At 47.0% G+C, this 14,270-nt stretch overlaps 2 protein-coding genes across 2 annotated transcripts in view; one reads left to right on the top strand and one right to left on the bottom strand.

The window, feature by feature from the left end:
* Nucleotides 1–14,270, top strand: part of CBY2 (chibby family member 2) — a 138,876-nt gene that overhangs the window by 12,383 nt on the left and 112,223 nt on the right. The window lies entirely within an intron of this gene.
* ERICH6B (glutamate rich 6B) overlaps nt 1–14,270 on the bottom strand; it is a 76,458-nt gene that overhangs the window by 7,041 nt on the left and 55,147 nt on the right. Inside the window, exons 6-10 of the mRNA XM_044926992.1 lie at nt 13,377–13,444; nt 10,311–10,314; nt 8,249–8,408; nt 937–1,022; nt 630–782 (exon numbers count right to left, since the gene is read on the bottom strand). Coding sequence (XP_044782927.1) covers nt 630–782; nt 937–1,022; nt 8,249–8,408; nt 10,311–10,314; nt 13,377–13,444 — 471 coding nt within the window. The remainder of the gene's footprint in view (nt 1–629; nt 783–936; nt 1,023–8,248; nt 8,409–10,310; nt 10,315–13,376; nt 13,445–14,270) is intronic.

The following is a 14,270-nucleotide window of genomic DNA, read 5'->3' as shown; positions in this document are numbered from 1 at the left end:
TTGGCTCAAGAGAATAGGCATTCTCCACTTTGTGACCACTAGAACAGAAGGCAAGGGAGCAATCCTGAAAAGACAGAGTTCTTACACCAAAGAGATGGAGAAAAGTTCTAAAGTGACTGAATTACCTTGAATGGGTAAGATGAGGTTCCCTTCCATTACCAGAAACGGGAACATAACAGCCAAGTTAGTTACAATGAAATTTTTAGAAGTTATGTTTTTAAAATACAATACATGTACCTCCAGTGCACTAACCATACCTTTCTCTCTGCGGCACCTGGAACAGAGCGGGCACTGGGTCTTTCTAAGGTCATTCTCGTGAAGTTTGATTCTTAAGTGAGAGGAGACGAAACCCAAAGCTTACTCCAGCTTTTGAGTCTGTGACTGCTATGTCCTGGAGGGGAAGCAATGGTGCAGAAAGGCTGGGGCACCATCCGAGGTCAGGGACCAGTCTTACAGGCTCATCACGACACCCAGCTCCCCACGTATGGGTTGGATGGATGAATTCTAAGTGAATGAGTGAGAGAAAGGCTTACCCAGAAAGAGGATGGCTGTGCAGACTGGGAATCAAAACCTTAATCACAGTGCTTCTCCGCAGGGAGGGGTGTTTGGGACTCATGCCCCAGGCTTACCAGATGTCTCCATTATCATCATGGAAGGTGGCATGGCCAGAGTTGTTGATAAGGGCCCGGATGCACGTTTTTGCACTGTCTTCCAGAATGATGTACGTGAACTTGCCCTCTTTTATACTGAGGATGAGCATAGCCAGGTGTCCCGATGGGTAACTGGGAGATGGTTAAGGCACAAGTAGTCCCTTGGGGTCCCCTGCAGAAGGCAGAGAGCTCTGCAGAGCGATGCAGGCCCCAATAAAACCCATGCCCCGGCCCAGAAACACAAACTTTCCTGGCATCGTATTTGTCCCTGTGTTCCAGTGGATACTATATCTGGCCTGATCCATCAGGAAAGAGAATTTGGAAGATAATCTCATCGGGGTAGAGACTTATTTTTCCATCACCTTGAAGTACCTAGGGAGAAGAGAGAAGCCTGTGTTGTCACCAGAAGGCTTGACATGGGTCTATTTACTCTCTGATTCCTCCATGCCACCCACCCATCACTCCCCCACCCATCAGCACCACCAACTTGCTGGGGATTCCAGAAGGGAACCTTCGCAGGGGCCTGGTTTACCTGTCTCGGTGTTGAGGAAGCTGAAATGGACCACTCTGTGTTTGTGTGTGCAGGTTTTAAACTATCATTTCAATCTCATGGTTATCAGTTATATTAATTTCACAGGGCTACCACAGCAAAGTACTGGGAAATTTTAAATTGCAGAAATTTATTCTTTCACAGCCGTGGAGGCCAGAAGTCTAAAATCAAGAGGTCGGAAGGGTCAGTACTTTCTAGAGGCTCAGAGGAAGAATCTATTCCATGCTTTCTCCCAGCTTTGGTGATGACCTGCTGTCCTTACTCTTCTTGGTTTGTGTATGCAGTGTTCCGACATCCGACTCCATCTTCCCTGAGTCTCAGTCTTCACTGTCCTTCATAAGGACACCAGTCATACTGGGTTAGGGGCCCACCCCACTCCAGCATGACCTCATCTGAACTAATTACCAATTTCCCAACAATGTCATAATCTGCGTCAGTGGGGTTTAGGATTTAAACATATCTAGGGAGGCACAGTTTCACTGATAACATTAGTATATTCAGGTATTGTATCTCTGTTTGAATCAGTTTTAGTGAATTCTATTTTTCTGGGAAATTATTTATTTTATGTAAATTTTCAAATTTTTTGTCATAAAATTTCGTGATATAATATTTTCAAAACCCCTCTACTGTCTCTAAGTTGGGCTTCCCAGGTGGCTCAGTGGTAAAGAATCTGCCTGCCAATGCAGGAGATGTAGGAGACGTGGGTTTGATCTCTGGGTGGGGAAGATCCCCCGGAGGAGGAATTGGCAACCCACTCCAGTATTCTCTCCTGGAGAATCCCATGGACAGAGGAGCCTGAAGGGCTACAGTCCCAAGAGTCAGACACGACTGAGCATTCACACATGCACGTCTCTTAGTCATGCCCTTGTCTTCATTCTTTATAGCATGTATATGTTTTCTTTTTTCTTTTTTCCCGGATCATTTGCCTGGAGATTTGCTTATTTTACTCATTTTTTTCAAAGACCCAGCCTTTTGGTTTGCTCGTTCTAATATTTTTTTGTTTTCCAGTGTATCAATTTTTGTTCCCAGCATTATTTTCTACATACGGCTGCTTTCTGTGGGTTTTCTATGTTAGACTATGTATTTTTCTTCTAATTCCTTGAATTGAACGTTGAGCTCATTGATTTCCATCTTGCTGCTTCTTCACGACCCTCTTCTCCTCTTCTTTAAGACAGGCATTTACAGCTATAACATTTCTCTCAAAATTTTAGCTCTTTCCTCCAAGTGTAGATACTCACCCTTCATTTCATTCTGAGTATTTTAAATTGCCAGTATTCTTTCCTCTTTGACACACAGGTTATTTACAGGTGTGTTTTTGAGTTTGCAAATGTACGAGTTGCTTTTGGCTACGTTGTTAATATTACCAATTAAAATCCACAGGGTTGGGCCTTCCCAGGTGGTCCAGAGGTTAAGAACCCACCTTCCAATGCAGGGGAGGCAGGTTCGATCCCTGGTCGGGGAACTAGGATTCCACACGACTCAGGGCAATTAGGCCTGCAAACTGCAACCAAGACCCGACACAGCCAAAAATTTATACAGAAATACTAAAAAAAATCTGCAGGGGTAAGACAGCAGAGTACATATGGTATCAGCTTCCCACCCACACCTCCACCTTTGGCTATGCTGAGTCTCACTTGTGGCGTGTTGGATCCAGTTCCCCGACCAGGGATTGAACCCTGGTTCCCTGCATTGGCAGTGAGGAGGAGTCTTAGCCACAGGACCACCAGGAAAGTCCTGGTATCAGCTCTTCAGTGTTTGCAAAGTGTTCTGTGGTTAAATGCATCACCATTTTCTGTAGCTACTTCACTTGTGCCTGGGAAGGATGTGTGTCCTCCAGGGGCCTTGAGTCCCCGTCAGACATTAAAAGGCAAGCCTTTTTCTCCTGCTTCCCACACCCCACTCACTCTCACTATTCTCGTTTTCCAGTTTCTGTTTCCGGTATTACCTCCCTTACTTTCTCATATACCCTTCTATGTGTGTATGTGTGCTCAGTCGTGTCCGACTCTTTGCTACCCCATGGACTGTAGCCGGACTCTTTGCTACCCCATGGACTGTAGCCGGCCAGGCTCCTCTGTTTGCGGGATTTTCCAGGCAAGAATACTGGAGTGGATCGCCATTTCCTTCTCCAATATACTCTTACATACTGTAGATTTAAATACTGTACATATATACTTCTGCATTTAAATACTATACATTTAAAAGGACTTTTTTTTTCTTTTTACATTTTATTTGAATTCCCCAGGTGTTTGTAGCAGGATGCCTTTTCTGGCCATGTTTTATCCTGCATTACTCTAGCTAGGTGTGGCTCAGACAGTAAAAAGCCTGCTTACAATGCAGGAGACGTGGGTTCAATCCATGGGTTGAGAAGATCCCCTGGAGAAGGAAATGGCAACCCACGCCAGTATTCTTGCCTGGAAAATCCCATGGACCGAGGAGCCTGGTAGGCTACAGTCCATGGAGTCGCAAAGAGTTGGACACGACTGAGCGACTTCAGAGGAGAGGAGGTGTTAGATCAGTGGTTTCAAGCTCTGATTTTTAATGACTGAAGAATCCTTCACTCAAGAGAGCTCACTGCAGAGTGCCAAAATCTGAGACAATGAAAGAAAAAGGTGCAGCTGGTTGATGAGCTGCTGTGGACTCCGCAGGGCGTGGCCTTCAGTGCCCAGGAACCGCTTCACCAGGTGATGATGAAGATCCTGTAACTGACTGTCCCCACATCCAGCGTTTGCGCTCAGCACGTGACTTCCACAACACAGTGACCCTATAGGAGGCGCTATCATTTCCCCCGTTTAAGAGAGGCGCCTCCACTAGATGGCGCTAGTGGTAAAGAATCGGCCAGCCAATGCAGGAGACACAGGAGACTCCGGCCTGATCCCTAGGATGGGGAAGATCCCCTGGAATAAGAAATGGCAACCCGCTCCAGTATTCTTGCCAGGAAAATCCCACGAACAGAGGAGCCTGGCGGGCTACAGTCCATGGGGTTGCAAAGACTCAGACATGACTGAGTGACCTACACAAGGCTATCCAATGAAAGGGGAGCCAGACTCCCACAGTCTGTCCCTGCCACACCCCAGCCAGCAGGCTCATCCTTGCAAACGCACCCTCCAGCCATTAAGCTCCCAGCCACCTTGCGCATTTACTCTACAAATCACTGCTCTCTCTCTTTTTTTTACCCTAAAGAAAGCACTCTATAAGTACATCTGTGGTTGGTTTCTTCCTTAGACCTGGTAAGAAGCTTCTAGATTTTGCTCATGGGGGAGGATTTTATATTTTAGGTCTTATTTTCATAAAGCCACCCGAAGCCAGAATTTCTCGATACACTTTCTTCTCATCAAATTCACTTGTCATGGAATGACATTTTCCTAAAAACAAGAAGCCACGGGCAAAGAAAAATCCCTGACACAGAGATAGAGTCGTTCCATTTTCCCTCACTGGGAAATATACCACACAAAGCCAAAAGGAGGAATCTAAGAATTCTGGCCTGAGCAACTGAGAAAAAGCTGTATTATCACTTAGTAAATTGGAGAACACATGAGAAACTAACATTTATGTAACATCATGCAGGTTTTACAGCACCTCTGCATATAATGTAGACTTAGCTTTTTCCAACGATTTTGTGGGATAAGTATGGTCTTATTATCTTCAGTTTACAATTCAAGAGAGCAAGACCCAGAAAAACATACATGATGGTCTTAAGCACAGAAGTGTTATTAGTCAGGGCTACTTAAAAAATATGCCCAGTCAGACAGCTTCTCGCCACCTCTGCCACCAGCCTAGTAGAGATGCACGTCATCTCTTACCTGCATTAATACCTGGCTTCCAGCCAAACTTTCTGCCTTTACTCTTGCCCCCTTAAGCCTGTTCTCCATAGAGCAGCCAGAAAAATTCTTCTAGAGCTTAAGCCAGATGATGTTCCCCCTGCTGTAGCCCGTCCAGTGGCTCCACAGCATCCTTTGGATAAAACCAGGACCCACAAGGCTCTACCTGACCTAGACACCGAGCTCATTTCCCATCCCTTTCTCACTTGCTCACCACCGTCCTTGAGGCTAGGGGCCTCAGGGCCTTTGCGTGTGTTAGCTCTGCCTAGGACACTCCTCCTCCAAGTCTCTAGTGGCTCGCTTCCTCTTTTCGTGCCTGCCTAGGCTCAAATGGCACTTCTGTGATTGCACTAAAAGCATGACAGTTACTCCTTTCTCAGCCCAGCAACTCTAGAGCCCCTCATCCTGCTTGCCTTCCTGCGGCACCTAACAATACCTGCCTTGTCACTGAACAGAATTTTGTGCATTGACTGTTCAGTCACTCAGTCGTGTCCGACTCTCTGTGACCCCATGGACCGCAGCACACCAGGCCTCCCTGTCCATCACCAACTCCTGGAGTTTACCCAAACTCATGTCCATTGAGTCAGTGACGCCATCCAGCCATCTTATCCTCCGTCACGTTGGCTGTGTGCTCAACTAAAATGTAAGTTCCCTGGCTCCCAAGGCTTTGTTTGTTCACCCTTGTGGCTCCAGCACCTAGAAGAGGGCCTGGGGCACTGTACGTTCTCAGTATATATTTACAGAAAGCAGAGAGTCTATCACATCTTCCTACTTCCCCCTTGAGTGCCTTTTTTTTTGAACTCTGGACCTTACTAGCTCATGTGACTAATTGAGACTAGTTTTCACTCATGGCTTTATAGTGTCCATCTTTATAAATGTACCATGTGATTGACTTTTACAGATAGGCTTTATTTTTTAGAGCAGGTCCCAGCAAAATTGAGTAGAAAATACAGAGATTTCCCATAAATTCTCTGCACCCCCACACACATGCACAGCCTCCCCTCACTATCAGCATCCCACACCATGGTGTACATTTGTACAAAGAATCTACACTGCATATCACCATTACCCAGACTCCATAGTTTACACTGGGGTTCATTCCTGGTATTCTACATTCTGTGGGTTTATACAGATATATAATGACATATAGTCTTCCCTGGGGGCTCAGCTGTAAAGAATCCACCTGCAATGCAGGAGACACAGGTTCAATCCCTGTGTCGGGAAGATCCCCTGGAGAGGGAAATGGCAGCCCACTCCAGTATTCTTGCCTGGAGAATTCCATGGACAGAGGAGCCTGGTGGGCTACAGTCCATGGGGTCTCAAAGGGTCAGACATGGCTTAGTGACTAAATAATAATAATAATGACATATATCTACTGTTACAATACAGAATGTATGCATGGCCCTGAAAGCCCTCTATGCTCCTCCTGTTCATCCTTCTTCCCAAATACCTGCCAACCACTGGGTCTTTTTACTGCCGCCATGGTTTTGCCTTTCCCATACTGTCATTTAATTGGAATCATACAATATGTAGCCTTTTTGGATTGGCTTCCTAGACTTAGTGATACAAATTTAAGTTTCCTCCATGTCTTTTCATGGCTTGATAGTTCATTTCTTTTCGGCACTAATATTCCGTTGTATGGATGTACCACAGTTCACATACACATTCACCATGCAATTGCTTTTTGATATAGATTTTAAATTTGTTAAGGGAGGGACCTACATATTATAGATTTACTTTCCTCTACTCCCAATTCCAACCATTTGCTTACTGTAGGCCCTGCAAAGAGAAGTGTTTCAATGACAATGACCCCAGTTAAAGTCCTGGCCAATCTGTGATAAACCACACACTCAGCTGTGCCTTGTGTATATGGGACATATTTGTCTCATTTGTGTTCACATTGTGTATTGGTCCTGACAGCTCTCTGAGGATACGTGTATATGTCCCACCTGAACCACCCCCAGCCCCCACACCCCCAGTTCAGTTCAGTTGCTCAGTCGTGTCTGACTCTTTGTGACCCCATGGACTGTAGCATGCCAGACTTCCGTGTCTATCACCACCTCCCGGAGCTTGCGCAAACTCATGTCCTTTGAATCAGTGATGCCATCCAACCATCTCATTCTCTGTCATCCCCTTCTCCTCCTGCCTTCAATCTTTCCCAGCATCAAGGTCTTTTCCAATGAGTCAGTTCTTCACATCAAGTGGCCAAAGTATTGGAGTTTCAGCTTCAGCATCAGTTCTTCCAATGAATATTCAGGACTGATTTCCTTTAGGATGGACTGGTTGGATCTCCTTGCAGTCCAACGGACTCTCAAGAGTCTCCTCCAACACCACAGTTCAAAAGCATCAATTCTTTGGCACTCAGCATTCTTTATAGTCCAACTCTTACATCCATACATGACTACTGGAAAAACCATAGCTTTAACTAGATGGACCTTTGTCAGTAAACTAATATCTCTGCTTTTTAATATGCTGTTTAGGTTGGTCATAACTTTTCTTCCAAGGAGCAAGAGTCTTTTAATTTCATGGCTGCAGTCACCATCTGTGCAGATTTTGGAGCCCAAGAAAATAAAGTCTGTCACTGTTTCCACTGTTTTCCCATCTATTTGCCATGAAGTGATGGGACCGGATGCCATGATCTTAGTTTTCTGAATGTTGAGTTTTAAGCCAACTTTCTCACTCTCCTTCTTTCACTTTCATCAAGAGGCTCTGCAGTTCCTCTTCACTTTCTGCCATAAGGGTGGTGTCATCTGCATATCTGAGGTTATTGATGTTTCACCCAGCAATCTTGATTCCAGCTTGAGCTTCATCCAGCCCGGCATTTTGCATGATGTACTCTGCATATAAGTTAAATAAGCAGGGTGACAGTATACATCCTTGACATACTCCTTTCCCAATTTGGAACCAGTCTGTTGTTCTATGTCTGATTCTAACTGTTGTTTCTTGACCTGCATACAGATTTCTCAAGAGGCAGATCAGGTGGTCTGGTATTCCCATCTCTTTCAGAATTTTCCACAGTTTATTGTGATCCACACAGTCAAAGCCCATGGCATAGTCAATAAAGCAGAAGTAGATGTTTTTCTGGAACTCTTTTGCTGTTTTGATGATCCAATGGATGTTGGCAATTTGATCTTTGGTTCTTCTGCCTTTTCTAAATCCAGTAGATCCCCACCCCCAACGCCAAACAAACAAAAAAAACCCTGGACAAAATGCAAACACCAGGGCATTACCTTAATCTTGCTGTTGATCCAGTCCGTATCTAGTGCTAACGTCTTTGTACGGCGAACAACATGACGAGGTTTTTTGACTTCTTTCTCTGGCTCTACCTCCTCCTCCTCGTCTTGTGGTGGTATATTACATAAGTGAAACGTGAACGTGCTCTCTGCAGTCCTTTGGCTAAATATGGCTTTGGTAGAAAACAGAAAGAAAACTTAGATCTATTTCTCTCAAGGAACCCAAAGAGAGTTTGAGGAGTTGGGATATTGACCATATTTCCCCAAGCTCTCTCATTTTTTCCCATTCATTCTTTCATTCCGCACACAATTATTAAGGGCCTGTGAGGTGCCAGCTCAGTGTCAGATGCCTGACACCATGGTGAATGCCACCCAGTCCAGACTTGGGGATGCGAGGGGTGACACACCAGCCACGTGCCAGGAACAAGTGAGGCTGCTGAGTCTGGTAATTGAGAAAAACAGGCTAAAGTGGGAGTCATTAAAAAAAAAAGGAAACATGCCTTAAGCATGCTGCTACTGCTAAGTCGCTTCAGTTGTGTCCGACTCTGTGCGACCCCATAGACGGCAGCCCACCAGGCTCCCCCATCCCTGGGATTCTCCAGGCAAGAACACTGGAGTGGGTTGCCATTTCCTTCTCCAATGCATGAAAGTGAAAAGTGAAAGTGAAGTCGCTCAGTTGTGTCTGGCTCTTAGCGACCCCATGGACCGCAGCCCACCAGGCTCCTCCATCCATGGGATTTTCCAGGCAAGAGTACTGGAGTGGGGTGCCATTGCCTTAAGCATGCTATTTTAACTTAAAACACAAATGTATACTAACAGTATTTTAAAATTTTATTTTTAATTGGAGGACATTGCTTTCCAATGTTTGTTAGTTTCTGCTGTACAACAAAGTGAATCAGCTATATGTATACATATATTCCCTCCCTGTTGAGCCTCCCTCCCACACCCTCGTCCCACCACTCTAGGTCATCACAGAGCACTGAGCTGAGCTTGCTGTGCTGTATTAGCAGGCTCCCATTAGCTAGCTATTTTATACGTGGTAGCTAACACACCAATTTTAACTGCAGGACTCTGTGATCACGTTTGCTCAAACCCCATTCATAATTTATCATCTATCACTTTCAACTTCGGCAATTTCTACATAGTCTGAGTGCAGGATTGTAGACTTGAAAAAAAAAATCTGTATATCCCCCAGCCTTTTGTGTATGTTTGGTGCATGCCTAGTTCTAAGCAGTATTTGTAAAGCTACTTTCTTTTTTTTTTTCAAAGCTACTTTCTTATTGAATCTTCTCAAAAGTATTCCACTTAGTTTTCACAGCAGCAGCAGGTTTTTTTTTAGTCTTCATTTCGGTCCATTTTTATAACTATTGAATTTTGGAGTAAGCCAGCAAGGACTACTTGCCTGGAAAATCCCATGGGTGGAGGAGCCTGGTAGGCTGCAGTCCGTGGGGTCGCTAAGAGTCAGACACGACTGAGCGACTTCACTTTCACTTTTCACTTTCATGCATTGGAGAAGGAAACGGCAATCCATTCCAGTGTTCTTGCCTGGAGAATCCCAGGGACGGGGGAACCTGGTGAGCTGCCGTCTATGGGGTCACACAGAGTCAGACATGACTGAAGTGACTTAGCAGCAGCAGCAAGGACTCTTCCCCGGGGGTTGATCACCAGGGGGCGCCGCAGTGGGACGCGTGCAGTCGGTATCAGCCAGGATGCTCTTACCCGCAAGGGAGCCGCTCCCTCCGTAACTAGATTTGGGGGAAGGCAGTTAAGAGAGCCTGGTTGTCCCACCATTGGGTCCAGCCCAGCGTTGGAGGAGGTGTTGGAGAGGACATGACAGCTTGTTGACCCAGGAGCTGGACGGGGCATGGAAGTCTCCCCACCTGCTACCCGGTCCTTGGAATGTACGTTCTGCCCACTGTTCCCACACTGAGAACCCTTTGCAAGGATGCAGCTTCGCGGGCACTGTGTTGTTGAGCCCACCTGGATGGATGCATCCCTGAAGCCAGGTAAGGCCTCCATTTAAACTGTAAGAGTCTGGCCAGTGGAGGTGGAAATCTACAACTCTTGTGCCGCTGGAGACATGCACACGTCGGGTGTAAGTTCTCTTGCTTTTTAAACCTGCCGCCTACAGTTTGGAGGGGACTGCCTCTCAGGTCTTTCCTTGCCCTCTGCTTCTTGTTGTTCAGTTGCTCAGTCATGTCCAACTCTTTGCGACCTCATGGACTGCAGCACGCCCTGGCCTTCACTGTCTCCCGGAGTTTACTCAGATTCGTGTCCCTGGAGTCGGTATGCTATCTTACAGCGGCTGATTTAGAATTTCGCCCCAGGAACTCTGAGGTTGCCAACACAGAGGGCAAGATGCCATCGGAGCTCACAGGGACCCTATCCAGGCCTGGAGGTTGTGCACAGAGTGGAAATTGTCTCTAATTTGCCAGGTGGAATTCCTAGCATAAGTGCTGCGTGGTTGAAGGCTAACATGAGACCAGCTTAGTAATAATGGGTGACTCTGGAGAGATAGACAGCGCTAGGTCATTCCTTTATTCACTCACTCAGGAAATATCCATTGTGTTCACGTATGCCCAAAGCTGTCCTAGGTACCAGGGGTGGTACAGAGCCTGCTGCCCGGTCTAGTAGGGGCGATGGATGCTACACAAGTGAACAGGTGAAAACTTTACCTGCTGGTGGCTAGGCGTGCCCCAAAGAAATGGTAAGCAGATGAGAAGAATGGAAAATGATTGTGCGTGTGTGTGCACACTGGTTTGTAAAGGGTAGCCAAATAAACAGTTTCTAGAAGGTGACTTTTAAGCAGAGACCTGAATAAAGTGAGGGAGTAAGTCACAAGGATATTGGCGTGCAGAGTGCTCTAGCCAGAGGACTGCATGTTCAAAGGCCCTGTGGCAGGGAGGGCTGCTCATGTGATGAATAACAGAAAAGCCAGTGTGTCTGGAATGGACAAGAGCGAGGGCCTTTGAAGCCACGTGGGGAAAACGTGGAATTTCCCTGGAGGTGGTGGAGGGCCAGGGAAGTGTTTTGAAAAGATTTTGCTGGAAAGAATGTGAAGAAAGGACTGAGAAAGGAGAGGATGGAAGTCAGGGACACTGGGGCAATGAAGGTGTCTGAGGTGGTGTCGGTGATGTCGGAGAGGTGTGGTGGGGCTTGGGGAGAGGAGAACACGGCTGTGTGCCCCTGAGGAACGGGAGGAGGCTGCTCCTTGGAGTTCAGAGAGGAGCTTGTCCTCAGTGAGATGAGGAGAGAGGTGGGCGGGGGCAGAGTCGATGAGAGCGCTTTGTGAGAGGTTTGGACGCGGGCCTCAGTCTCCCTCGGAGGAGCCCTCCTCCGGTGCTTCCTTCCAGAGTGGAGGCGATTTGTGCGGGGGGAGGCGGATGTGAGCCCGGCTGCTCTTCCTGAGGGTCAGTCAGAAATGAACAGAGAGCGTTCCTGAAATGGTCATGGTAACAAGAGACATGGATATGCTCATTTTTTTCCTCTGTCAGAAGGCTAGAATCACGGATTTTTTGGTTTGTGCTGTATAACCAGCTCTGTCTTTAATGGGGGAGGTGTTAGGCTGCCTGTTTGAGCCTCAGTTTGCTTAAAGTGGGGTCAGGCTGGCTGCAGAGACCCATCAGGTTCCTCTGAAGTGATGTTGCTTGGAGGCTGCTGCCTGGAGACGGCTGCAGGCCTGTGTCCTTCACACGGGGAGCTTTGGGGCCTGGTGGCTCAAGACACGAGCTGTGTAGTATCTCCCACTTCTTTTCACGCACAGGAGAGGCTATATAATTTCAAAATGCAGGTATCCTTGTTTTAAAATTATTCAAGATTTCAGGGACTTCCCTGGTGGTGCAGTGGTTAAGACACTGCCCTCCCAGTGCAGGGGGCATGGGTTTGATCCTTGGTCAGGGAACTAGAACCCCGCATGTTAGGCAACCAAAATAAATTAATGAAGGATTTCAAGACAGTGGCAGCCGAGCATTAAAAGCAAGCACAGGGCCCTAAGTGTGGGGGCCTGTGTACCTGCGGGGCCTGCACAGCTCACATGCCTGTGAAGCCATCCTTGGCTTGGAAATAGGAGGGTTCAGAGACAAGGGGCTGCCCACAGCAGTCGTTCTATAGGAGTTAGGTCAGGGGCATATACTTACTGGTATGGAGATGGGCGCACTTCTTGAGAGGGAACCTGGGGCTTTGTCCTGGCTCAGCAAGAAAGAGCGCCGTGATGCCTTGAGGAGGTGTGTCAGCTCTGGCTGTCGTTGCCAATTCTATGTCAGTGGGATCTGGTCATCTGAAAGATGTTCCAGCTGGTGGTTTGGAGTTTCTGAATTAAGTAGCCTGGTAGCTTAGGCTCTTGGCTCAGAGTTTTTGATTAGACCCCCAAAGCTGGCAAAGTCCATGATTGGCAAGTCTTAACAGCTGGACCTCCAATGCCTTTCAGTCCAGTTCAGTTGCTCAGTTGTGTCCAACTCTTTGTGACCCCATGGACTGCAGCACGCCAGGCCTCCCTGTCCATCACCAACTCCCAGAGTTTACTCAAACCCATGTCCATTGAGTCGGTGATGCCATCCAACCATCTCATCCTCTGTGGTTGCCTTCTCCTCCCGCCTTCAATCTTTCCCAGAGTGAGGGTGTTTTCAGATGAGTCAGTTCTTCTCCTCAGGTGGCCAAAGTATTGGAGTTTCAGCTTCAGCATCAGTCCTTCCAGTAAATATTCAGGACTGATTTCCTTTAGGATGCCTTTAGTATCTGGTAAGGGGCTATTTCTTTCTTAAACTTTGTGTTAATGACTCTTAGAACCTCCCCCAGTACAGGTTAGACGCCTTCTTGTGTGGTCCCATAGTATCCCCTTCCCACCAAATCATTAACTATTTTATATGCAAATTGCCTGCTTTCCTGTTTATCTTTGCCTCCTGCCCTCCCTGCCACCCTCATCACAATCAAAGGATAAGCCCCTTGAAGTCCCACACCGTGTTTGGCTTGCTCAGTATTTTAATCCCTGGCAGCTGAGACTTTACTGGCCCAGTGGATGCTCAAGTGAGGGAACGAGCATTTCTGTCTCCTTGAAGGACACAGGGGAAGGTGGAAGGAGAAGCACCCAGGAGAACCAGGTGATGGGATGGAAAGTGGGGAGAGGAGCTCTTACTTTCACGTTTCCTCATAATCCAGAGGATCGTCTCCTTGTATTTTTCAAAATTTTTCTTCAACCTGGAAGGAAGGGGAATCGTCTTTAAAAGCTGAGACCGAATTCGTGTTTACATGTCATGCTACGCGACAGACAGAGCTGGGGCCGGCTCCATCGTTTCCTAGGTGGAGACTCGGTGGAAGGTTCTGCCTTTGCAGCCGGCTTTCTTCCAGTCTGTGCTCAGGAATAAAGGGCCAGCACTTGGTGCTGTGCGTCCCTCCTGGCCTTTAACTGGCTTTCAGCCTGGGCACCTGGGCTGACCCCAGATCTTTCCAAATGAATTCAGTGGGGTTCCTCTTGGGAATGAAGCCAGGGTCGGGAGATCCAAAGCCAGCCAAAGCTGACTCTATGAGTTCAGCTCATGCAGGCTGTTTGTTCTGTGGCTTGAGCACATTTCAGTAAAGCCTTATTCGGAAATAGCTTAGAGAAACAGTATTATTTGTGAACCTGAAACTCCTTTGCACTGAGTAGGAAAATTTCAGATAAACTCACTCAAAAATGACTCACCATTAAAGCCACATTAAGGCACAGCTCTTCAAAATGATCAAGCCTTCAACCCTCCTTTCATGTCAATATACAAAACGAGTCATCCTGGCATTTCAATGGCTGGGACTGTTTTCCTGCCAAATAAGGGTGGTCTCCGGAGAGACAGCAGCCTTTCCTGGTCCTCAGATCAGAGACCTTTTGAAAGGGAATCTGCCGGAAGGAGGGAGCTTCCAAGGCTTAATTGGATCTGAGCAGAGGGGCTTTGACACGGCAGATTTTAAGTTGTCGCTTCCGAGTCCTCGAAGAGAGTGTAATAATTTAACCCCGAGCAACCTCAGGAAGCAAATACTATCTGCTGGAAAG

This window comes from Bubalus bubalis, chromosome 13 (genome assembly GCF_019923935.1).
Source record: "Bubalus bubalis isolate 160015118507 breed Murrah chromosome 13, NDDB_SH_1, whole genome shotgun sequence".
Lineage (NCBI taxonomy): Eukaryota > Metazoa > Chordata > Mammalia > Artiodactyla > Bovidae > Bubalus > Bubalus bubalis.
Note: the sequence above shows the minus strand (reverse complement) of the source record. Positions and strands in the feature narration are given on the sequence as shown.